Genomic DNA, 26,759 nt, shown 5'->3' on the forward strand with positions numbered 1-26,759 from the left:
TGTCCCAACGAAAATGACGTTTCTCTTGCTCTGCTACTCATTGCATCCAATGCACCTCTGTATTGTATAGGTCACTTCTCAATTCCTTCACCATTTGGCCATACGCTCCAAATGCATTCCTTATAACGGCTCCATATACTTCACTTATCTATATCTAGTCAGTAGTAGGAGTACTCTTAAAATACTTCCTCTGTCCGCAAATATAACGGCTCTTTTTTTTTGAAACGAAGGCAAAAGATTTGCCTCTTCAATTAAATAAGGGAGAGAATAGTTTAGAGTTTTTTACAACGCACTCATAAATGCGGCATGGCAATTACTCGGACACTATTATGTTCCCTAGTTTCTTTGCGCCGGCGGTCACCCATAGTTTTGCATCTTCTAAAATGTTGGTAAGAAGAATCGTCGGCGGTGCGCTTTTGTGGCGGAAAACGCGGGCGTTTCTCTCGTTCCAAATTACCCAAGAAACGAGCATGGTGAGGGAGGCCATTGCGTCTCGGTTAGGAATATTATTGTTGGTTCTTTTTTGCCACCACGCGTTGACGGTTTCATCCGAGTGCCACTCGGAGGTGTCCATGTGTGCAAGTCCAAGCTGCTCTATGATCAATCTCCAAAGCCTAAGCGTGTAGTGACACTTGAAGAAGAGATGTGTCCCCGTTTCTTGTTCCCTCTTGCAAAGCGGGCAAAGGCCACAGTTTTGCCAACCACGCTTCTCCAGACGATCGGTTGTCCAAATCCTATCTTGCAAGGCCAACCAAGCAAAGAATTTAATCTTCGGAGGTGCCCAAGCCTTCCAAACCATACGGTCCAAGGGGGATAGGGTCAAGCCAAGAAACCGAGCCTTGTAGGCGGAGCTCGCCGTGTATATCCCGTCGTTCGCATGCTTCCAAATGATATCATCTTCCGCTTGCATATCAAGGTGGAAGTCATGCAAGAGCATCCAAAGGTTGAAGAATTCCGAGATGTGGTTGACAGAGATAGTGGTGCCTTGCTTTATTTTGAGGATCCAAGCATTCTCCTTGAGAGCCTCGCGCACCCTCCAATTCTTTCTTGTCGAGGCCTCAAAAATTAGCGGTGCAATGTCCTTGGGCATACGACCAAGAAGCCAAGGGGAGTCCCAAAAAGGCGTTTTGGCGCCATCCCCGACGGTGATAGTCGTAGATGCATAGAAGAACTCACGGTCCTCTACGGTGCAGGGGTTGCCAAGGCCAACCCAAAGTTTTCTGGGCTCCTTCCATTCAAACCATAGCCATCGTAACCGCAAGGCCCTTGCGAACTTTTCGGTATTGAGCACTCCAAGGCCACCGTACTCCTTTGGTCTGCAAACCGCATTCCAGTTGACCTTACATTTGGCTCCCGTGGTCTTTTCCGCACCCGACCAAAGGAAAGCCCTCTCAATCTTGTTGAGGTTATCCAGCGTGCTAGAGGGCACGATGAGAGGTGTGATCGAGAACACCGCTTGGGAGGAAATGACCGACTTGACAAGGGTCGTTCGCCCAATAGGAGTGATGTTTTGGCCTTCCCAAGTGACGAGTTTTCCGGCCGCCTTGTCGACAAGGTATTGGAAGTCCACTGCCTTCAACTGCCACACCGAAAGCGGAAGGCCCAAGTATTTCACCGGAAAGGAGGCTTGGGTCGCCGGCATACTTGTGAGGATGCGCTCAAGATCAAGATGGTTGCAACGAATTGGTACAACCGAGCTTTTCTGGAAGTTGGTGCATAGGCCCGTCACGTCACCGAAGCCCCGCAAGATAGCAGCAAGATTGTCAATGTCCCTCTTGATTGGCGCCACGAAGACCGCCGCATCGTCCGCATATAGGGAGGTTCTCATGATGGCACCCCGACCGCGAAGCTTGTGAAGAAGCCCTTTCCGAGTGGCTAGGTCCAGAATCTTATGCAAGGGATCAATCGCCAGGACAAAAAGGAGGGGGGATAGGGGTCCCCCTGCCGGAATCCACTCCCATGCAAGATCGGAGGGCCGGGCACGCCGTTTAATAGGATTCTTGACGAAGATGAGGATAGAAGCGCCGCAATCCAAGCCCTAAATTTAGGGGGGAACCCCAAATGTTGCATAAGCTCGAGAATGTATCCCCACTTGACCGAGTCGAAGGCCTTTTTTATATCCAACTTGAAGAGGAGGGCGGGAGATTTTCTCTTATGCAGACGCCGGGCAAGATTCCGGACGTACATGAAATTGTCGTGGATGCTTCGTCTCTTGATGAAGGCACTTTGAGCGTTGGAGACAAGGTCATCCATGTGGGGAGCAAGACGAAGCGAGAGAACTTTGGCAATAATTTTGGCGACGGCGTGGATAAGGCTAATAGGCCTATAATCAGAGATGCCTTCTGCCCCATCCTTGTTTGGCAGGAGGATCACATTGGCGGAGTTGACCCACTGCAGGTTGGAGGTATGTACGGAGTTGAAGCGCTGAACAGCCCTCATGACAGTGTGTTTGATAATTCCCCAACACTTCTTGAAAAAAATCCCTGTGAAGCCATCTGGACCGGGCGCCTTATCCCCAGGCATTTCTTTAATGGCAGCCCAAACCTCCTCCTCAGAGATGGTGTCGTCGAGACCTTGCAAACCATGAGGCTCGACACGAAGCTCCTCCCAATTGAAATCTCTGCTGCTCATGCTTCCCCTCCCCATGACCTCAGAGAAGTGGTCATGAACTAGCTTCTCTTTCTCTGTGTGCTCGGTCACCCAACCATTAGCATGCTTGATCCGATGAATGTGATTCTTGCGCCTACGGGCGTTAATGCGGCGGTGGAAGAATTTGGTGTTGGCGTCGCCCTCTCTCAAGTTGGCGATCCTGGCGCATTGGCGCTTCCTCGTCCGCTCAAGCACCGCCAGACTAATAACCCTCTGCTTGAGCCTGGAGCGAAGGTTGCGCTCCTCCGGGGAGAGAGATCTTTCCTCTTGAGCAATATCCAACCGAAGGATGATGAGGAGTGCAACATGAAGTTGAACCTTGGCACCGGAGAATAACTTCTTGCTCCATTCGGACAGTCGCAACGCGGTTGTTTTGAGCTTATTGTGCAGAATGAGAAACGGCTCCGTGTGACTCGCACGCTCATCCCATGCCTTTTGAACCACCTCCATGAAACCGGGCAAAGAAACCCAGAAGTTCTCGAATTTGACAGACCGTGGTCTTCTCGGCCCCTTGTCATCGGCAAGCAAAAGGGGACAATGGTCGGACAGGGAAGACGACAAAGCATGCAACACATGCGTGTTGAAAGTCATGTCCCAGTCCGCGTTGCAAAAGAAGGAGTCCAGCTTGCATAAAGTTGGGTTGTCCCGCTCGTTGCTCCAAGTAAAGCGCCTATTTTGAAGGTGGATTTCCTTCAGCCCACACGATTGCAGAGTTGCACGGAACCGGTTGATCCTACTTCGATTCACATTTCTCTTATTTTTGTCACGTGCACGGTAGATTTGGTTGAAGTCTCCAAAGGCCAGCCAAGCAACACCCGTCGTTGGCTTGTTGGCTTGTGGGAGACCAGCTCGGCAAAGAAAGAATCCTCGCTAGCAGAGTCAGAGGGGCCGTAGACGGATGTTAACTTGAAACAGACGTCGTTTGCACGGATTCGAACGTTGCCAGAGAGGCAAAAGGCTGAAGTTGTGATGTCAGTGATCGTAAGAAGACTGTCATCCCACAGCAAGAGAATCCCTCCTCTCGTTCCCGTCGCCGGTCATTGCGCAAAGTTTTTGAGCCTGTTACCACCCAGGAAGGAAGCAACAAATATATCTACATTATCGAGCTTCGTCTCTTGCAAACACACGATTTGGCACGAGGAGGCAGCGATCGTGGCACTGACTGTTGCTCTTCTATCAGGGCAATTTAAGCCCCTCACGTTCCAGCTTAGAGTGTTGATGGAAGGCATCATCATGGATCACGGGGAACATCACATTGACTTGTCCAGGAGCAGATTACAAGAGCGTGGTCAAAGTGAAGAAACCCCATCAGGGAGTGACTACACTTGAGAGGAACAAGAAGACAGCATAAACACGTACTACAGGTACGACCCACATACATTGCCCAGCCAGAGCAAGCTCCCTCGAACCTCATACTAAGCAGAAAAACTAACATCAGAACTAAAGGTGCCCCAACAAACAGACTTGGTGTAGGGTAACGTAGTAATTTCAAAAAATTTCCTACGCACACGCAAGATCATGGTGATGCATAGCAACGAGAGGGGAGAGTGTTGTCCACGTACCCTCGTAGACCGACAGCGGAAGCGTTATCACAACGCAGTTGATGTAGTCGAACGTCTTCACGATCCGACCGATCAAGTACCGAACGCACGGCACCTCCGAAGTTCTACACACGTTCAGCTCGATGACGTCCCTCGAACTCCGATCCAGCCGAGTGTTGAGGGAGAGTTTCGTCAGCACGACGGCGTGGTGACGATGATGATGTTCCACCGACGCAGGGCTTCGCCTAAGCTTCGCGACGGTATTATCGAGGTGTAATCTGGTGGAGGGGGGCACCGCACACGGCTAAAATATCGTATATCAAGTGTGTTCTTAGGTGCCCCCCTGCCCCCGTATATAAAGGAGCAAGGGGGAGGCCGGCTGCCTATGGGGCGCGCCAAGGAGAGGGGGGGAGTCCTCCTCCTAGTAGGAGTAGGACTCCCCTTTCCTAGTCCTACTAGGAAAAGAAGGGGGGAAGGAAAGAGAGGGAGAGGGAGAGGGAAAGGGGGCTGCGCCCCCCTCTCCTAGTCCAACTAGGACTCCTCTGGGAGGGGGCGCACCACCTCCTGGCTGCTGCCCTCTCTCTCCCCTCAAGGCCCACTAAGGCCCAATACTTCCCCGGGGGGTTCCGGTAACCCTCCGGCACTCCGGTTTAATCCGAAACTTCTCCGGAACACTTCCGGTGTCCGAATATAGTCGTCCAATATATCAATCTTTACGTCTCGACCATTTCGAGACTCCTCGTCATGTCCGTGATCACATCCGGGACTCCGAACAACCTTCGGTACATCAAATCATATAAACTCATAATAAAACTGTCATCGTAACTTTAAGCGTGCGGACCCTTTGGGTTCGAGAACTATGTAGACATGACCGAGACACCTCTCCGGTCAATAACCAATAGCGGGACCTGGATGCCCATATTGGCTCCTACATATTCTACGAAGATCTTTATCGGTCAGACCGCATAACAACATACGTTGTTCCCTTTGTCATCGGTATGTTACTTGCCCGAGATTCGATCGTCGGTATCTCGATACCTAGTTCAATCTCGTTACCGGCAAGTCTCTTTACTCGTTTCGTAATACATCATCCCGCAACTAACTCATTAGTCACAATGCTTGCAAGGCTTATAGTGATGTGCATTACCGAGTGGGCCCTGAGATACCTCTCCGACAATCGGAGTGACAAATCCTAATCTCGAAATACGCCAACCCAACAAGTACCTTTGGAGACACCTGTAGAGCACCTTTATAATCACCCAGTTACGTTATGACGTTTGGTAGCACACAAAGTGTTCCTCCGGTAAACGGGAGTTGCATAATCTCATAGTCATAGGAACATGTATAAGTCATGAAGAAAGCAATAGCAACATACTAAACGATCGGGTGCTAAGATAATGTAATGGGTCATGTCAATCACGTCATTCTCCTAATGAGGTGATCCCGTTAATCAAATGACAACTCATGTCTATGGCTAGGAAACATAACCATCTTTGATTAACGAACTAGTCAAGTAGAGGCATACTAGTGACACTTTGTTTGTCTATGTATTCACACATGTATTATGTTTCCAGTTAATACAATTCTAGCATGAATAATAAACATTTATCATGATATAAGGAAATATATAATACTTTATTATTGCCTCTAGGGCATATTTCCTTCAGTCTCCCACTTGCACTAGAGTCAATAATCTAGATTACATAGTAATGATTCTTACACCCATGGAGTCTTGGTGCTGATCATGTTTTGCTCGTGGAAGAGGCTTAGTCAACGGATCTGCTACATTCAGATCCGTATGTATTTTGCAAATTTCTATGTCTCCCACCTGGACTAAATCCCGGATGGAATTGAAGCGTCTTCTGATGTGCTTGGTTCTCTTGTGAAATCTGGATTCCTTTGCTAAGGCAATTGCACCAGTATTATCACAAAAGATTTTCATTGGTCCCGATGTACTAGGTACGACACCTAGATCGGTTATGAACTCCTTCATCCAGACTCCTTCATTCGCTGCTTCCGAAGCAGCTATGTATTCCGCTTCACACGTAGATCCCGCCACGACACTTTGCTTGGAACTGCACCAACTGACAGCTCCACCGTTCAATGTAAATACGTATCCGGTTTGCGATTTCGAATCGTCCGGATCAGTGTCAAAGCTTGCATCAACGTAACCATTTACGATGAGCTCTTTGTCACCTCCATATACGAGAAACATATCCTTAGTCCTTTTCAGGTATTTCAGGATGTTCTTGACCGCTGTCAAGTGATCCACTCCTGGATTACTTTGGTACCTCCCTGCTAAACTTATAGCCAGGGACACATCAGGTCTGGTACACAGCATTGCATACATGATAGAGCCTATGGCTGAAGCATAGGGAACATCTTTCATCTTCTCTCTATCTTCTGCAGTGGTCGGGCATTGAGTCTTACTCAATCTCACACCTTGTAGTACAGGCAAGAACCCTTTCTTTGCTTGATCCATTTTGAACTTCTTCAAAACTTTGTCAAGGTATGTGCTTTGTGAAAGTCCAATTAAGCGCCTTGATCTATCTCTATAGATCTTAATGCCTAATATATATGCAGCTTCACCGAGGTCTTTCATTGAAAAACTCTTATTCAAGTATCCCTTTATGCTATCCAGAAATTCAATATCATTTCCAATCAGTAATATGTCATCCACATATAATATCAGAAATGCTATCGAGCTCCCACTCACTTTCTTGTAAATACAGGCTTCTCCAAAAGTCTGTATAAAACCAAATGCTTTGATCACACTATCAAAGCGTTTATTCCAACTCCGAGAGGCTTGCACCAGTCCATAAATGGATCGCTGGAGCTTGCACACTTTGTTAGCTCCCTTTGGATCGACAAAACCTTCCGGTTGTATCATATACAATTCTTCTTCCAGAAATCCATTCAGGAACGCAGTTTTGACATCCATTTGCCAAATTTCATAATCATAAAATGCGGCAATTGCTAACATGATTCGGACAGACTTAAGCATCGCTACGGGTGAGAAGGTCTCATCGTAGTCAATTCCTTGAACTTGTCAAAAACCTTTCGCAACAAGTCGAGCTTTATAGATAGTAACATTACCATCAGCGTCAGTCTTCTTCTTGAAGATCCATTTATTTTCAATGGCTTGCCGACCATCGGGCAAGTCAACCAAAGTCCATACTTTGTTCTCATACATGGATCCCATCTCGGATTTCATGGCTTCAAGCCATTTTTCGGAATCTGGGCTCACCATCGCTTCTTCATAGTTCGTAGGTTCGCCATGGTCTAGTAACATGACCTCCAGAACAGGATTACCGTACCACTCTGGTGCGGATCTTGATCTAGTTGACCTACGAAGTTCAGTAATAACTTGATCTGAAGTTTCATGATCATTATCATTAACTTCCTCACTACTTGGTGTAGGTATCGCAGAAACTGATCTCTGCGATGATCTACTTTCCAATAAGGGAGCAGGTACAGTTACCTCATCAAGTTCTACTTTCCTCCAACTCACATCTTTCGAGAGAAACTCCTTCTCCAGAAAGGATCCATTTCTAGCAACAAATATCTTGCCTTCGGATCTGTGATAGAAGGTGTACCCAACGGTCTCCTTTGGGTATCCTATGAAGACACATTTCTCCGATTTAGGCTCGAGCTTATCAGGTTGAAGTTTCTTCACATAAGCATCGCAGCCCCAAACTTTAAGATACGACAACTTTGGTTTCTTGCCAAACCATAGTTCAAAAGGCGTCGTCTCAACGGATTTCGATGGTGTCCTATTTAGAGTGAATGCAGCCGTCTCTAAAGCATAACCCCAAAACGATAGCGGTAAATCAGTAAGAGACATCATAGATCGCACCATATCTAGTAAAGTGCGATTACGACGTTCAGACACACCATTACGCTGTGGTGTTCCGGGTGGCGTGAGTTGCGAAACTATTCCGCATTGTTTCAAATGTAGACCAAATTCGTAACTCAAATATTCTCCTCCACGATCAGATCGTAGGAATTTTATTTTCTTGTTACGATGATTTTCAACTTCACTCTGAAATTCTTTGAACTTTTCAAATGTTTCAGACTTATGTTTCATTAAGTAGATATACCCATATCTGCTCAAATCATCTGTGAAGGTGAGAAAATAACGATATCCGCCACGAGCTTCAATATTCATCGGACCACATACATCTGTATGTATGATTTCCAACAAATCTGTTGCTCTCTCCATAGTTCCGGAGAACGGTGTTTTGGTCATCTTGCCCATAAGGCACGGTTCGCAAGTACCAAGTGATTCAAAATCAAGTGATTCCAAAATTCCATCAGTATGGAGTTTCTTCATGCGCTTTACACCGATATGACCCAAACGACAGTGCCACAAATAAGTTGCACTGTCATTATTAACTCTGCATCTTTTGGTTTCAATATTATGAATATGTGTATCACTACTATCGAGATTCACTAAAAATAGACCACTCTTCAAGGGTGCATGACCATAAAAGATTTTATTCATATAAATAGAACAACCATTATTCTCTGATTTAAATGAATAACCGTCTCGCATTAAACAAGATCCAGATATAATGTTCATGCTCAACGCTGGCACCAAATAACAATTATTTAGGTCTAAAACTAATCCCGAAGGTAGATGTAGAGGTAGCGTGCCGACGGCGATCACATCGACTTTGGAACCATTTCCCACGCACATCGTCACCTCGTCCTTAGCTAAACTTCGCTTAATCCGTAGCCCCTGTTTTGAGTTGCAAATATTAGCAACAGAACCAGTATCAAATACCCAGGTGCTACTGCGAGTATTAGTAAGGTACACATCAATAACATGTATATCACATATACCTTTGTTAACCTTGCCATCCTTCTTATCCGCCAAATACTTGGGGCAGTTCCGCTTCCAGTGGCCAGTCTGCTTACAGTAGAAGCACTCAATTTCAGGCTTAGGTCCAGACTTGGATTTCTTCTCCTGAACAACAACTTGCTTGCTATTCTTCTTGAAGTTCCCTTTCTTCTTCCCTTTGCCCTTTTTCTTGAAACTAGTGGTTTTACTGACCATCAACACTTGATGCTCCTTTTTGATTTCTACCTCCGCTGCCTTTAGCATTGCGAAGAGCTCGGGAATCGTCTTATCCATCCCTTGCATGTTATAGTTCATCACGAAGCTCTTGTAGCTTGGTGGCAGTGATTGAAGAATTCTGTCAATGACGCAATCATCCGGAAGTTGAACTCCCAGTTGAATCAAGTGATTATTATACCCAGACATTCTGAGTATATGCTCACTGACAGAACTATTCTCTTCCATCTTGCAGCTATAGAACTTATTGGAGACTTCATATCTCTCAATCCGGGCATTTGCTTGAAATATTAACTTCAACTCCTGGAACATCTCATATGCTCCATGACGTTCAAAACGTCGTTGAAGTCCCGGTTCTAAGCCGTAAAGCATGGCACACTGAACTATTGAGTAGTCATCAGCTTTGCTTTGCCAGGCGTTCATAACTTCTGGTGTAGCTCTTGCAGGAGGCCTGGCACCTAGCGGTGCTTCCAGGACGTAATTCTTCTGTGCAGCAATGAGGATAATCCTCAAGTTACGGACCCAGTCCGTGTAATTGCTACCATCATCTTTCAACTTAGCTTTCTCAAGGAACGCATTAAAATTCAACGGAACAACAGCACGGGCCATATATCTACAATTAACATAGACAAGCAAGATACTATCAGGTACTAAGTTCATGATAAATTTAAGTTCAATTAATCATATTACTTAAGAACTCCCACTTAGATAGACATCTCTCTAATCATATAAGTGATTACGTGATCCAAAGCAACTAAACCATGACCGATTAACACGTGAGATGGAGTAGTTTCAATGGTGAACATCACTATGTTGATCATATCTACTATATGATTCACGCTCGACCTTTCGGTCTCTGTGTTCCGAGGCCATATCTGTACATATGCTAGGCTCGTCAAGTTTAACCTGAGTACTCCGCCTGTGCAACTGTTTTGCACCCGTTGTATTTGAACGTAGAGCCTATCACACCCGATTAACACGTGGTGTCTCAGCACGAAGAACTTTTGCAACGGTGCATACTCAGGGAGAACACTTTTATCTTGAAATTTTAGTGAGAGATCATCTTATAATGCTACCGTCAAACAAAGCAAGATAAGATGCATAAAGGATTAACATCACATGCAATCAATATAAGTGATATGATATGGCCATCATCATCTTGTGCTTGTGATCTCCATCTCCGAAGCACCGTGCTTGTGATCTCCATCTCCGAAGCACCGTCATGATCACCATCGTCACCGGCGCGACACCTTGATCTCCATCGTAGCATCGTTGTCGTCTCGCCAACTTATTGCTTTTACGACTATCGCTACCGCTTAGTGATAAAGTAAAACTATTACATGGCGATTGCATCTCATACAATAAAGCGACAACCATATGGCTCCTGCCAGTTGCCGATAACTCGGTTACAAAACATGATCATCTCATACAACACATTATATCACATCATGTCTTGACCATATCACATCACAGCATGCCTTGCAAAAACAAGTTAGACGTCCTCTACTTTGTTGTTGCAAGTTTTACGTGGCTGCTACGGGCTTAGCAAGAACCGTTCTTACCTACGCATCAAAACCACAACGATAGTTTGTCAAGTTGGTGCTGTTTTAACCTTCGCAAGGACCGGGCGTAGCCACACTCGGTTCAACTAAAGTGAGAGAGACAGACACCCGCCAGTCACCTTTAAGCAACGAGTGCTCCGAACGGTGAAACCAGTCTCGCGTAAGCGTACGCGTAATGTCGGTCCGGGCCGCTTCATCTCACAATACCGCTGAACCAAAGTATGACATGCTGGTAAGCAGTATGACTTATATCGCCCACAACTCACTTGTGTTCTACTCGTGCATAGCATCAACGCATAAAACCTGGCTCGGATGCCACTGTAGGGTAACGTAGTAATTTCAAAAAAATTCCTACGCACACGCAAGATCATGGTGATGCATAGCAACGAGAGGGGAGAGTGTTGTCCACGTACCCTCGTAGACCGACAGCGGAAGCGTTATCACAACGCAGTTGATGTAGTCGAACGTCTTCACGATCCGACCGATCAAGTACCGAACGCACGGCACCTCCGAAGTTCTACACACGTTCAGCTCGATGACGTCCCTCGAACTCCGATCCAGCCGAGTGTTGAGGGAGAGTTTCGTCAGCACGACGGCGTGGTGACGATGATGATGTTCCACCGACGCAGGGCTTCGCCTAAGCTTCGCGACGGTATTATCGAGGTGTAATCTGGTGGAGGGGACACCGCACACGGCTAAAATATCGTATATCAAGTGTGTTCTTAGGTGCCCCCCTGCCCCGTATATAAAGGAGCAAGGGGGAGGCCGGCTGCCTATGGGGCGCGCCAAGGAGAGGGGGGGAGTCCTCCTCCTAGTAGGAGTAGGACTCCCCTTTCCTAGTCCTACTAGGAAAAGAAGGGGGGAAGGAAAGAGAGGGAGAGGGAAAGGGGGCTGCGCTCCCCTCTCCTAGTCCAACTAGGACTCCTCTGGGAGGGGGCGCACCACCTCCTGGCTGCTGCCCTCTCTCTCCCCTCAAGGCCCACTAAGGCCCAATACTTCCCCGGGGGGTTCCGGTAACCCTCCGGCACTCCGGTTTAATCCGAAACTTCTCCGGAACACTTCCGGTGTCCGAATATAGTCGTCCAATATATCAATCTTTACGTCTCGACCATTTCGAGACTCCTCGTCATGTCCGTGATCACATCCGGGACTCCGAACAACCTTTGGTACATCAAATCATATAAACTCATAATAAAACTGTCATCGTAACTTTAAGCGTGTGGACCCTTTGGGTTCGAGAACTATGTAGACATGACCGAGACACCTCTCCGGTCAATAACCAATAGCGGGACCTGGATGCCCATATTGGCTCCTACATATTCTACGAAGATCTTTATCGGTCAGACCGCATAACAACATACGTTGTTCCCTTTGTCATCGGTATGTTACTTGCCCGAGATTCGATCGTCGGTATCTCGATACCTAGTTCAATCTCGTTACCGGCAAGTCTCTTTACTCGTTCCGTAATACATCATCCCGCAACTAACTCATTAGTCACAATGCTTGCAAGGCTTATAGTGATGTGCATTACCGAGTGGGCCCTGAGATACCTCTCCGACAATCGGAGTGACAAATCCTAATCTCGAAATACGCCAACCCAACAAGTACCTTTGGAGACACCTGTAGAGCACCTTTATAATCACCCAGTTACGTTGTGACGTTTGGTAGCACACAAAGTGTTCCTCCGGTAAATGGGAGTTGCATAATCTCATAGTCATAGGAACATGTATAAGTCATGAAGAAAGCAATAGCAACATACTAAACGATCGGGTGCTAAGCTAATGTAATGGGTCATGTCAATCACGTCATTCTCCTAATGAGGTGATCCCGTTAATCAAATGACAACTCATGTCTATGGCTAGGAAACATAACCATCTTTGATTAACGAACTAGTCAAGTAGAGGCATACTAGTGACACTTTGTTTGTCTATGTATTCACACATGTATTATGTTTCCGGTTAATACAATTCTAGCATGAATAATAAACATTTATCATGATATAAGGAAATATATAATACTTTATTATTGCCTCTAGGGCATATTTCCTTCACTTGGTTGTCAAGCCGCCGCCGGCCGCGAACCCAGGCTGGCTTGGCTCGCAGCACCATCCTGGGCCTGCTCCATGGCTCCCTCTCCGCCATGGTCGATCAGAGCATCTTCAACTTCGTTGACAGCCGCGTCGTCGAGGTGGAAGAACCCTCTCATTGCCAGAATCACTTCAGGGGCAAGCTGATCCTTGAACTTGGAAGTGAACTCCTCCAGGATTGCCTCTGTCACGTCCTCTCCATTCTTGGTGATTCCCATCGTCCTGCAAACCAGCTTCTCGGCAACTTTGGCCGCCGAAGATACACCAGGGGCTCCAGTACGCTTGATCTTCTGCAAGGTGAGGCCGCCTTTGGAAGAGATCCTGACTCCAGCCAGAGTCTTACGGCGAGCCACTGGAGGCCTGGGAGGGGGCGACTTAGGTGGGGCAAGGATACCCATCTGCCGCTCCACAGAAATTGGCGCCAGGGCATCAGGGGAGCCGTCAGCGACATGAGCACGAGCAGGTGATGGAGTGCGGCGCAACGGTCCGACACAGGTGAGCGGCGGGGTGGACGATGAGTGGAAGCCAGGGGGTCTGGAGGGTGACACCAGAGGTTGTACAAGCGTCATAGGAGAGCAGAGCTCGCGCACTGCCGGGTTGGCAGCCCCCCTGTCAGCGGGGAAGATCTGGCCTCAGAACGCTTGGAGGCTGGGCTCGGCGGCAGCACAGTTGTGGGAAACAGTGGGGGCGACGCCGGAGGAGTTCTCTCTTCGAGGGAGCGCCGCCTGGAGGCACGGGGCGACGCCTGGCGTGTTGGGCTGCGCCCACGAGCAGCAGCAGGCACAGACTCCTGGGCGTCCAGCATCTCAAGAGCGCGGACAGACGCCTCGCTGCCCGAGCCCGAGCCACGCAGGACGATAGCCGCAGTAGGGCGCACCGGAGGGAAGGCCGTAGCAGCGGCGTCCGCCAGACCTGTCTCTGGTGCGGTCCTGGCCCTCCTCGCGTTGGCGCTCACGTGGGTTGCGGGAGAGTGAGCGTCGGACCTTGGCGCCCCAGCCCTCACGTTGGCGTCCACCATCCCGACCACGCCTCCCGTCGCGGTCGCCTTCATCATCCCGTCTGTCCGCACGGCGCTCAGTGCACCCCTGAGCCGGGCGGCGATCCCGTGGGATGTAGGTGCCGTCGACGACCTTCCTGTACCAGGTGAACTCATTCACTTCCGGAGGAGGCGGGTTGTCGTCATCGTCCCTGGCCTTGGAGTGATCTTCGTGGAGGTCGAGATGGATGATGACGCGATGGCGGAGGCCACGTCGCCCACGGCGGCGGTGACCACGGGCAGGGAGCGTCAACCACTTCACTTTGGGGATGGCATTGGGGTTCGACGTCCACGCCCAGAGCGCCAGGTCCCTGGTGTCCTCCTTGCGGAGCGAGCGCTGCTCGATGTAGTTGAGGGAGCACCCACGTCCGATGAGGAAGGTGGCGATGTAGTTGTTCCAGCCGTGAAGCCGGACGCCTTCCAAGCAGAGGCGAACGTGGTGGAGCTGGTCCTCGTTGTCTGCGTGCGCCTCGAGCCTCCACTCGCGCACGTAGATGCGGTGGCCGGCGCCCCGAAGATGGCCGCGGGACACGGTGTCGGCGCAGTGGTGTTGATGCGTGAATCGAACAAAGAACTGCTCGGGGTAGTGCTTGACCACCTCGACGTCGGCGTGCCTTGCGCCCAGCTCCGTGGCGAGCTCAGTGGCCACCTGCTGGCAGGAGACATCCAGGCGCGCCCCATCAAGCCAGGCAACAGCACAATTGGAGGAGAGGATGGCCGCTTCAGCTTGCATCTCAGGCGTTGCCGGGACGACGACAAAATCTTCCTCTGGCCTTAGCGACGCGTCGCCAAGGCATGGCACAGCGTCGGCACGACGAGGCATGGTGGCGGGGTTGGCGTGGAGCTGCAGCAGAGGGGGCGGGCAAGGGGCCTCCCAACCACGGCCCGGGCGAAGCGGCGCCTCGCGAACAGTAACTGCAGGAGCAGAGCGAGGGAGCGGAGGTGGGGGAACAGGGAGGCTGTCGAGTGAGCTCAAAGGCTTCCAGGGGTTTCGACAGCCCCGCGACGTGTGCCCGTTTTGAAGGCAGCGGGAGCAGCGGATTGGATCTCTACACAGCGCGGCGCGGTGCCCTCGGTATAGGCAGCGGCAGCAGCGGTCTAGGAGCCAGCGGGGGATGGGCGCCGGCTTGAATGCGGGGCCGGCCAAAGCCGGGCGACGCGGGCCTTTAGATGACACGACGAGCTGCCAGCCGCCGGTCACCTCAGCATCGCGCCCCGCGCCCGTCGACCTTGCCACCGGCATTGAAGGCGCGGCAGAGGCGGGGAGGGAGGAGGCCAGCTGCCCCGCATCCCCGCAGTAATGAGCAGCACCCACCAGATCTTGAATGCCCGAGTCAGCTGCAGAAGGAGTGGCGCGCCCCGAATCCGCCAGGGCCTGGCACGAAGACGTCGCGAGCAGCAGAGAGCCGGGGACGAGCGCGCCGGTGGAGGGCGGGCCGCTACGGGCCGCCGGCAGCGAAGCTGGATCTGAGGTAGCAGGGGGCGGCGGGCACAGGGGCAGCGCCAGCCGGGCGGGGACAACCGCAGGGCCGCCAGCAGGAGGCGGCGGCAGGGGCATGAACCACGAGGCAAAGCCTAGGTCCGAGCAGGGAGGCTCGGCCGGCGCCGCCGGCGCGGGCACGACGAGCGGGGAGCGCGTGGGCGGACACATGAGCAAGAGCCTTTTTCAGCTCGGGAGCGTGTGGGCGGGCACGACGAGCGGGGAGCTCACGGAATTTGGTGGAATTGCTGCCCTCTGCGGGAGTAGTTTAGTTTAGTTGCTGGTTGCCAACTAGCACGGGAGGGGATATAACAGCTCCTTTGATTCAAAAGGTTTTCATAGCAATTTTGGAGGATTAGAACCCTTAGGAATTTTTCCTTTATTGGTTGTTTGATTCAATGTGAACCTATAAGAATTTTTCAAGGATTTTTTGTACTATTTCCCATATGATTTCTAGCATTTTTAGAATCGTTTTGAAAGAACCCTTTGTTTTTCTATGATGCAATCAAACAACTCAAAATCATGTAGGATTGAAATGAGCATGACATTTCAACCCTATGTTTTTCATATTCTAGCATTTTTAGAATCCTGCAAATCAAAAAGGCCCTAAGATGCTTTGAGTATCTTAATATAGACTAGATACAGACCGAAGTGAGTGAACAAACACATAATGCCAAAGAACATATGTAAATTGAGGCAGTTTCATATGTACATCTGATTTCTAAAAAGAAAACATTTTATATTTGTGAACGAAGGGAGTACTCACACATAATGCCAAAGAACAACAAACTGAGATATACTAGTAACGTTGGAATAAAACAAGACTCTTACAACTTGCACGAGATGATCAATCTATACACGTGTTGGATGCTAAAACCTGCATGAACCTGCCAATACAGGTTATTTCGCGTCTAACATCGCATAGGGTGGTCACGTAGAATGCCAACGTGGGTGTCGTGGCCCACTGTCAATGGCCAAACCCCTCCCCTCCCGCCCCCACCACCCCCCCCCCCCCCCCGGCGCACATTGCGCTAAATACATGTAAAAAGCCCTTGCAACATCTGAAGATGTATGTCCCACAATTGCGATGCATATTCACTCGCAGTGCATATTGTTCCATCTGTTTCTTCCCTCTCCCGATCATTCAGAGGTGGTGCATCAAGGTGACCGGCATCGGAGGTGATGATGGACGACACTCGCTGTCGGCTGCTGGGTGAATCAACACCGCCGTACGGTGAGTCATCCCCCCCCCCCCCCCCTCCTGATTATGTCGCCCTTCTCCCACCCATGTTTTGGTTAGGGTTAATCAAAGACATGATCGTGCATTCAATTCTTTGTTTTGCATCTTTAATCTGCGTGATGACGGAGATATTTGTATGGCTTGACAACATTTACCCCCTGCACCATGAGTCACGTAAAGGTTATTTAGGAGTTTTGAAGGAGGCAACTTTGCCGAGCAAAATAGTTGATCAATGACACGAGGGCAGCTAATTTAGCAACATTAGTGCTCAAATTTGTTCAGTAATCCTAAGGGGCATGTTTTTTTTCAAAATTGTAATGTGCTGCAATTGAAAATTTCGTAATGTTGGTTGGCTGAATTTCAGTACAATAGTACAATTTGTTTACTGAACCTTTTGTGATACATGTAGTAGTACTGCGGTTAACTGAGAATTGTGTGCACTGAATTTTATGCAGTTAGTTAACTGCATTTTTGTGACACTATGAGTACCGTAGTTAAGTGAAATGTTGAATTTGCTGAACTGTCGTATAGTGTGTTGGTTAACTGAATTTATGAAATACTGTGACACTTACACTTGTACAATTATCTGAATTATTGTGGCACTGCATTTCTGAGTTATCTAAATTTATGATCTGAAGTTGTGCTATGTTTTCAATGCAGGATCATTTGCCTAGAGTAATTACTCCAACTAAGATAGGCAAGGGAAAAGAAAATGTGTGTGCTGATTAGAAATACCTCAAAATCCATTAGAGATGAGATCAAGGACAACAAGGAGGTTTGTGTCATTTAGTGAAGGGTTTGATTCTGATGTTGCCATTGAAGAAACAGAGGAACAAGTGGATGACAACAGCGAGGAAGAGGGAAAGGCTGACAATGCAGAAGTTGAAACATATGAGGATTTTACCGAAAGGGACTTTGAAGTAGCAGATGGTGGTGATTTGGTTGAGGCCAATGTAGACTAACATGTTGACGAGCAGAAGATAAGGAGATCTTACATAACTTTGAAGAACTTGCATAACATGTTGACTATCACTTACACATTGATACGTCAATTTTGCATCACTATTTCTTACTATAAATTGCTCATGATTACTTATTCCTCTTATTTTGTTTATTGCAATGGAGGTGGGGCAATTGTCGAAAAACTACAAAAAAGTGCCAAAAAGAATAGGTGCAAAGAAAATAATTTAATGAACTATATCATGTAGTACAAACCCATTGCGAGTCAATCCACTTCACATATGTACAAGCCCTGACATCTTTTGTACATTTAATTATCATATTACTCAATTATGAAGTACGTGTGCTCAATGACAAAGCAAGCATGGTCAATGGCAATGCTAATATACCTCATTTGGCAGCCCAAAAACCTTTTGCCTCTGTCCCCGTCTTTGGCCACATTGTGAGCATGGCCAAGGAGGTGGATGCAGTTCACGGTCTTGTGCTCCACTCCATTGAACTGGGCATCGAACTCAGTACTGTAGCCCAAAGTCGAATTCCAGCAGCTCCTCCCAAAAATCAAATATTTCCTCTTGAGTTCTAAGAGCCATGCATACATGAGTGAGAGAGGCAGAGGATTAAGCACAGTATTCTTCGATCCCTAGTACTCCAGTAGACATTTGTTGCCTTCCATTCCTTCTCGTCGAGCTTCTAGCTGCCGGTGTTGCCCCTCTCACCATAGAGCAATCAGACGTCGAGCAGAGAGATGCCACCCCTGTCGGTCACGGATCGCCGATGTGGTCCACTCGTCCAAGCTCCTTCCACCATCGACATCGCCTGCTTAGGGTTAGGAATTTATGAAGTGGGCTAAAAAATCGAGGATATTTGGGAATCGGGGTTACAACAGTTGTGGGCTTTTTAGCAGCACCTCTCCCTTTTCCACCCATTGACAGTGGGTCACGGTCACACTGGCGCGACATATGGACATCTCATACAGCGGCAGACGCGACGTCCGACAATTTTCATATGCGCCTAGCAATGCTCAACTACCCCTTGGATCAAACCCCTACATGATCAACAAACTAGGATGAAGGTGTCATAAAAAGTTGTTCGCAAATCAATTTCAAAGATAGCACCGTATTTGCACTTCCACGCAAGTTCAAGCACTCAAAACATGCATTTTGCAACTTTTAGCACTAAACTGATCATCCAACACAGGTTGTAGCACTGCCGGGTATTTACCTCTAAATTAAACTAGGACATTAATGCAGAGTTGAAATATGCACTTCTCACTTTATAAACATCCTTTTGTTCTGTAACATGGTAATGTGTGTCCTCTGCATTTTTTGGAGAGAACTTCACTACAATCTTTTCGCCACTCTTCGATGCTTCCTGGCTGAATACAAACGAGTTCGACTCACATCAGGCAGGGTAGAAACCGTTTCCATAGGCACTCAGCCTCACGTTACTGAAGCCTGCACCCTCTTTTCTATTGCCGAATCACAGAGCTATTTGCTTACATCCTTTTACAACACCAATACATATGAAACTGCCATGGGGTAAAAACTAAAAAGACAGGACTTGCAGTTTTTAACAGCAAGTTTCTGAAAAGAAAACCAAAACAGAACATGCCAGACATAATAATTGACCACATCCGTGTAACATGTTACGACCCAATAGAATGAGATAGTTATATGTACGATTTCCTTTAAACAATGGCGAGGCATAGAATTGAAAAGAAGAAATAATCTAGAATCCAAAATATGCAATGTCACATCTGTATTGCTTCCCTATCTAAACCAAGTATGATGCACTTCCCAACTCAGAGGCTTCATGTTGGGTAAAAGGCAGGCGCTGGTGAGTCTCGCCACGTCACAGATATGGCAATAGCACACAATCATGCAACACCCTATGATAATCTCATCTTTCAATTTCCTGCATGCCAGCCTAATGGTGCCGAGAAGGAAATGCACCCAAGTTTACCCCACTTCGCAAAATGGTGAGTAATGACTTTCCAATTACTGTACACGGATTTACAGTCGAAACTACCACCTCGATGCAACAAAAGGTAATATGTCTAAGTTAGCGCAAAGGCTTCTTCTTGGAAGGGAAGCTGTGGTTCTTCTTGGCAGGGATGAACTACTTTGTTGATCTCATCTGCCGTCAGAGTTTCACGCTCCAGCAGAGCATTCGCTAAAGCATGTAATTGCTTCTCATGCTGAAAATAAACTTGGATCAGTCGACACTGAGTTAACTAAAAAATAAATATGTTGGCAAAAGGCGTCATGGTTGAGAAGCAAACCTTCTTCAGTAAATGTGTCACCCGTTCATAAGCTTCTCTTAGGAGTCTGCCCACCTGCAAGGCCATATGATGATGAGACAAATGCGAGAGAAACAGTAACTACCCTCAGGTAAGTGGAGTTTAAGAGAGGTTCGTGATGTGGCCAATAGCTCGGTATACCGATAGACTATGCAAAAGCACAGCATACAGGTCGCTAGCTTATACTGGTCAGTGGTCATATGCTAGAAAAAAATGCATTTGCAATCATAAGACCAGTGGAAATGTACCTCTGCATCTATTCTTGATTGCATGTCAACACTTGGTCGTTCTTTTACATGCACAGGACCAATAGCATTACTCATCCCACAGTTTGATACCTACACAGCCAGTCAAGTGACATTAGATACATCTAACAAGAAAATAAACAATCTAAGTGGATGAAAGAATCACCATATACTGAGCGAGCTCTGTTGCAGTATGAAGATCATTTCTGGCACCAGTAGTAACATTTTCTTCCCCAAATATAAGCTCTTCAGCAACCCTTCCGCCCATGCAAACATCAAGACGTGCCAGGAGTTGTTTCTTGCTGATAGAAGTCTCATCCTGTGAGGGAAGTTGTGTAACCATTCCAAGGGCAGATCCACGAGGCAGGATAGTTGCCTTGTGAATGGGATGAGCACCCTTGGTATTGAGTGCAACAATAGCATGCCCACTTTCATGGTAGGCAGTAAGCTAAAGAACCAAAAAGTAACAAAAATAGTTAGTGCAGAAATTTACATCTTCTTCGGTTTAAAAATTTCAAAGACATGGATGCTACAACTACTAGTTCAAGCGTGCGTAAGAAAAAGGAAAAACAACTTGAACAAGCATGCCTTTCTTGATTCATCAGAGATGAACATTGATTTCCTCTCAGTTCCCATGATGATACGATCTTTGGCAAACTCCAATTGTGAAGCAGTCAGCTTGTCAGCACCTTCAACAGCAGCCTTAATTGCTGCAATGTTTACCAGGTTCGCAAGGTCTAACAGAAAAAGGAAAAAGATGAGTCGGTATGAGTCTCACCACCACAGCACAAATATTGCTGCCAAATTTTATAGCACCTTCAAAGGTAAGACATTTATTATTTTATTCTAACGGAAAATACGTGGAATGCCATGGATTTATAAGTGTTACAAGTAATAAAATGGTGACACAGCAAAAAGAATAGGAATCCAGCTGCTGATGAAAAAACACTATCCTATCGTTAGAAACACCTCATAGTCCACACGCTTAGATGACGTAATGCTACAATTATCATTTCACTGAGATAATACAAAGGAAAGTTGTACTCACCAGCCCCATTAAAGCCAGGGGTACTGCGGGCTATTGCATTGACATTCACATCACTGCCCACAGGCTTGTCTTGCAAATAGAGCTCCAGAATATCTTGGCGGCCTCGCACATCAGGACTAGGGACAACAATCTAGTAGCCAATACCAGCAGAACTAAATGAAATTACATATTTATACAAAAATTATTACAATAAAACAATATGTAATTGCTGTTCTATAAAAAAAAGAATTGATGATAATGGTTGTGAAGATAAAAAAAAAACTACTCAAGAAAGCTTACATGTCTATCAAATCTACCAGGTCTCGTAAGTGCTGGATCAAGAATGTCTGGTAAGTTTGTCGCAGCCATTACTATTATTCCCTGTACACATCGATTGTAAACTAAGAGTTAGACAAAGTTCTACAGCACTTTGTTCACTTATGTGATAATGTTACCTCATTTTGTTCAAAACCATCCATCTCAACAAGAAGTTGATGCAATGTTTTCTTTGTGTGCCCTTCCCACTGTTTTCTAGTTGATCCCACTGCATCTATTTCATCAATGAAAACAATACATGGTGCCTGTAAAGAGGAACAGTAAAAAGTTACTCACACAAACAAATTGTCATTACGAAGGTACATCAATTTTCACTGATAAAACAAATTAAGCTTCACCAATTTGTCTGTTGAGGAGGAGATGAAAAGGGAATCACAATTGAGCATTTCCCATAAGCTAAAACAGCGCAGAGAGCTCTCAATTTATAGAAGGAAATGCTGGAGCTAAGCTCAGGCAATGGAAGAGAAGGGTAAAACACCTTTTTCTTTGCAGCTTGAAACAAGGATCTCACCCTCCGAGCACCAACACCAACAAACCTGACAAGATACAATGTCAGTAAATTCTGATTAAACAAGACATGAAAGTGGGATAGGGATACAACTGAAGGTAGTTCCATCAGTAAATTACAAATGTTTCAGTAGCTTGAATCATGCATGCCTAATAAATATCATCTCAGTAGTGCTTCGACATAAATCCAGAATGATCTCAAATTGCAACACATGCAATGGTACAATGCCAGAAAGCCACATTTTCTGACATCATGCAACGAATTGCAGCACATAGGCAATTTTTGGAGTTCGCGGTTAGCACTCTAAGGTCACCAAATATACAAGGAAAATACAAGTCCAATATCATAATAGAAGAGATCTTACATTTCCTCAAATTCAGAACCTGCTCGGTAAAAGAACGGCACACCAGCTTCCCCAGCAATGGCCTAAATCACAAAGCCAGCGCTAGTAAGGTATGCATTTACCAAAGAACTGACTGTAGCAAATAGCTAGAAACGCCTGATAATAGAAGACTTGGTTTTGAAAGCTAAACAGAGAAACACATTTTTTTAATGTAGAAACACAAGTACAAAGCACAGCAAGGACCTCATGTGTGTGTGTGTGTGGGGGGGGGGGGGGGGGGGGGGGGCCTGATTTCTTTACTCAGTTCAAAATACATGAAGCAACAAATTATTCTTCCAGGCAAATTGTACCTTAGCAAGCAGCGTCTTCCCAGTTCCTGGAGCTCCAGTTAAAAGTATTCCCTACAAAAACACATTTTTAATTATATAAAGGTTCTATTGAACCAGTATTCCATAAAATATATATTGCCCTACAAAAATGTATATCTGGTATATCCCATACAGCAAAGTACATAGCACATTGAAAATGTATCTTGCAGATTGATATAGAACAAATTACCTTTGGTAACTTTCCACCGAGGCGAGTAAACTTCATAGGATTCCTTAGATACTCAACAACCTCCTCAAGTTCTTTCTTTGCATCATCACAGCCTTTGACATCTTTAAATGTCTTCACATTCTGCATATAAAACAGTATAAAGGGACATGCAGAATATACATATGTTTACTCTCATTTTCGCACTGAGCAATTGTACCCAGCAACTGAGGCATATATACAATAAAAGGAAACATGAAATGCACCCAGTAATTGTATTTTTGCACAACTGACAGTGGAACAAGACATCATCATATCACACCTTCTCGGGCGTTATATCCTTATTCAACTCTTTTGCAGAATATGATGAACTGGAACCGACACCAGATGTGCCTATTCCACCTAGGCTACCAATATACTTTTGAAGCGCAGCAGCACCCATTACCCTGAAACAAAATGTATTGATCACTACAAGAAACTGACATAAAAAAGATGCTCAAGATTAAACAGAGTTTATCTCTGTCAAGTAAACCAAAAACTAATCCAAACAGTTGTCCATCGAATAAGGACTGGAAATGAGTTTGTCCAACAGAAAATATAACAGGACTTCAACAAGCTCTCTATAGACATATCATCACAGGAAGCAACTATTGGCATAACAACTCCGGCTATGGCAGAAACAATGCATGACTTGAAACACCAGGAACAGGGGTATCAGAATTCCTGTTTGAAACCTTAATTTTTTTCAAGAAAACGCAAAAAGATTTTGCGTTTCATTTCATTGAAAAGGAGAAGAGTTCGGTACATCGTCCCTCGTGGGGGGGGGGGGGGGGGGGGGTTACAAGGCTACATGATAGACCTGTTTGAAACCTTAAACATGAAACTTAAATCTCAGCTGCACTATGCAAGGAACTTCAAGGCAAATACAGCCTAGTTAACCTTAAAGAGTCATTAAGACAAGCAAGAAAACAAAATATAGAAGCTTGACATAAACATGAACCAATAGATGACATATTTAAAAGCTCCAGAGATTAGAGTCGTGACTTATGGAAGGTTGAGCATACCACATAAATCCAACAGCAACTGTGAACAAGATAGTCGAGAAAATCTCTTGAGCAAACCGAGTTGATCTACCAGTAGCTTTAGGATCAACCTAATGATGGCACACAGATAGGCAAACATTATCGGGATCATATGGTGAAAGCAATAACTGCCCCCATATTGGCATGCTCTGAAGGTTGAGCGAACTTACCATTACTACATGTAATGGTTGCTTGTCAGATATCCCAGGATTCGAGAAAGGCTTGTCCTCCCCAGATACACGTTGCTTCAATTCTTGCAACTACTGACGTAAATGTATATAAGCCAAAGAGTGGGTTACAATATGGTGACTAATATTTCAAAATATGACAATATACAAATAAACGAGATAAGAGGAAAATTTATGCAAAAATCAGCGACAATTAATATGGATCAGAGGGAGTACATTAAAAATAGAGGCTTTAAGCTTTTGTTGTTCAAGATGATAGAAATATACTAAAGAACTGAAACAGCGTTGATTGAACCGAGTATCTCAATTTATGCATTGTTTTCTTGAATAACCAAGAAGAAGAATAAGAAAAATGAAGTATTTCAGCACCAGGACATAATGGAATTTCATCAAGTGATGTATTGCTTGAAGTATCACAAGTTCACAAGCAAGACAGTTTTCAAGCTGCATCGGTTGTCAAGTGCCATATTGTCGGCAATCTCATCAAGTTCATAAGCAGGATAGTTTCAAGCTGCATCGACTGACTAGGAAAATGTGAAATCTTGACTGACATACACGATAGGCTTGCAAAGGAAACTTACCAGAGCTGGTAGCGTTGCTGAACGCCCAGACAGCTCATCTGGTAGGTAATCAGCTATAGCGTTGGTGAGAATAAGAGCTCGAAGGTACTCTGCAACCCCCTTGCTATCTACCGCATGACTTCTTTGCTCGATTCTTTTGATGACATCTTCTGGGCTGCCAAGATGGAATTTAAGAACCACATCATTCTTTAAAATCTATATAAATTGGACACTGGACCACAATGCAATGTGCAAAATAAAACAAAAAGAATAAGTAACCCGTTTCTGCCATTCCAATTAATTATTCGGAATAGATAAATCCCGAATGTTCGGAATTTAAGCATGTCATCCCGAACGTTTTTTGATGGCAACTTTAGTTGCTGTGAGGTGGCAACTTTAGTTGTTGACACATGGCAACTTTGTTCCAGGTCGATTTTTTGTCAGAAAATTGCCATGTTTGTCTACAACGTCTTGATTAAAGTTGCCATGAAAAGAGTTCGGATTAGCATGCTTAAATTCCGAACGTTCGGGACTTATTGAGGTCCTAATTATTTCAGTAGCATCAAAAGATAGCAGGAAAAGTACATTGTTCCACATCACGTATCAATGACAGCATTATTTAGGTACCATAAAACCAAATGCCACTGAATTTGGCTATTTAGCTACAAATTTCACGGTTTCCTATATTTGAGATTGTGCAAAGTAATGGTCCAAAACTTGAACTAATGAATGTCTAATGAACTCGATTGCATCAATGCTAAATCGGTAAAAAAAACTTATTTATCAAGGATCCAGAATCCATTCAACATCAGAAAAGCTAGAATCGATATCTTCTTAAAACTTCATTGCGACCGTGTCATTAGATAAATCAATAGTCCAACCCTATGGGTTAGCAAGCAATCCCCTGATACTCAGCCACCAAGAAACACATTTTGCGAATGTCCCCAAAGCAGCACCCATTTGAGTTGACTCCTCAGAAAACATCAAAGAATCGTTGTCGTGGAGCGCACCTAAACTTGTTGAGCTCGTGGAGCAGCGCGCTCTGCTTGGCAGGGTCCTTGGGGTGAGCGTCGGCGTCATCGATCAAGCGCTGCAGGCGGCGGTCGGGGCGCCAGAACGGCCACCAGCTCATCCAATCGCCAGACACCACCCAGTCGAAAAACCTCTTGGCCGCCTCGACCACCGCGGCCGCGAAAGCCACCGCCCAAACCCTAGCCTTATCCACCAGGTCCTCCAGCTCCTCCTTCCCGTCCTGGGCAGCGGGGCCCGTGTCGACCTCCGCCTCCGGAGCGGCCGCCGCCGCAGCCGCCGCGGGAGGCTCGGGGGCCGGAGAGGGGGGAGGCTGGGGGCCGTCGGCGGCCAATGCGCGGAGGGGGGGCGACGGGCGGCGGTGGTGGCAGGAGCGAGGGAAGGAGACGGAGGCGGGGGCTGGTGGCGGACGCCGACGAGGGGGCAGGGGCGAGGGGAGAGGGCGGAGGAGGAGGGAGGCCTGGAGGGCGCTCATGGCGGCGGCGGCGGCGAAGGCGGAGTGAGGCGGCCGGCGCCGGCGAGGTGGGAGACGCGTGAGTCGTGACTTGCAGGGGAGGGGAGGGAGGGAGGGGGTTTCCCTGGGAGCGTTTTCTGTTTGTGTTTTTTGCCTTTTTTCACTTCTCGGTGGGCTCCGTTTCGATTCTAGTGGACACGAGGAGTAGCCTTATCGCCAGCGAGCACACGGAGGCGGTTCGGTCGTTGGCAGCATTCACGCCAACCGTTGGTTCGGAGCCGAGCGACGTGGACGGACGGCTCAGCTTAAAGGACGATGTCGTCGATGGGACTCTGCTCCATGGCCTCGTGGGCTCGGGGTCGGTGCAGGATTTGAGCTCGCCTTGGCACTCCTGTTCAAGCAAGGGATCAGATTCTCTCTATCATGCACGCATACAGAAAAGCACACATGCAATGCAATCCTAAAAAAGACACATAAGATCGTCTACAGCTGGACTCGGCAACTCTGATCCCTCAAACGTCCG

At 46.8% G+C, this 26,759-nt stretch overlaps 1 protein-coding gene across 1 annotated transcript; it reads right to left on the reverse strand.

The window, feature by feature from the left end:
* Positions 1 to 19,248: 19,248 nt before the first annotated feature.
* On the reverse strand, positions 19,249 to 26,414 carry LOC109750604 (ATP-dependent zinc metalloprotease FTSH 9, chloroplastic/mitochondrial). The gene is made up of 17 exons (XM_020309562.4): positions 25,764 to 26,414; positions 24,775 to 24,928; positions 24,176 to 24,265; positions 23,988 to 24,076; positions 23,246 to 23,369; positions 22,948 to 23,067; positions 22,740 to 22,790; positions 22,411 to 22,472; positions 22,017 to 22,074; positions 21,658 to 21,783; positions 21,503 to 21,583; positions 21,224 to 21,353; positions 20,764 to 20,912; positions 20,342 to 20,623; positions 20,179 to 20,268; positions 19,913 to 19,966; positions 19,249 to 19,828 (listed from the first exon to the last, which is right to left on the reverse strand). The coding sequence occupies exons 1-17, from the start codon at positions 26,255 to 26,257 to the stop codon at positions 19,688 to 19,690; spliced, it is 2,295 nt and encodes a 764-aa protein (XP_020165151.4). The 5' UTR covers positions 26,258 to 26,414; the 3' UTR covers positions 19,249 to 19,687.
* Positions 26,415 to 26,759: the final 345 nt, after the last annotated feature.

Source organism: Aegilops tauschii, chromosome 3 (genome assembly GCF_002575655.3).
Source record: "Aegilops tauschii subsp. strangulata cultivar AL8/78 chromosome 3, Aet v6.0, whole genome shotgun sequence".
In the NCBI taxonomy this organism is placed as follows: Eukaryota; Viridiplantae; Streptophyta; class Magnoliopsida; order Poales; family Poaceae; genus Aegilops; species Aegilops tauschii.

What these genes read in the sequence shown, in the direction of transcription:
- LOC109750604 (XM_020309562.4), bottom strand. Translation starts at nt 26,257, where the DNA reads ATGAGCGCCCTCCAGGCCTCCCTCCTCCTCCGCCCTCTCCCCTCGCCC. An exon ending in GTTGCTGTTGGATTTATGTG is followed by an intron (nt 23,370 to 23,987) that starts GTATGCTCAACC and finishes ATTTTGTTTCAG; the next exon opens with GGTAATGGGTGCTGCTGCGC. An exon ending in ATGGTTTTGAACAAAATGAG is followed by an intron (nt 21,584 to 21,657) that starts GTAACATTATCA and finishes CGATGTGTACAG; the next exon opens with GGAATAATAGTAATGGCTGC.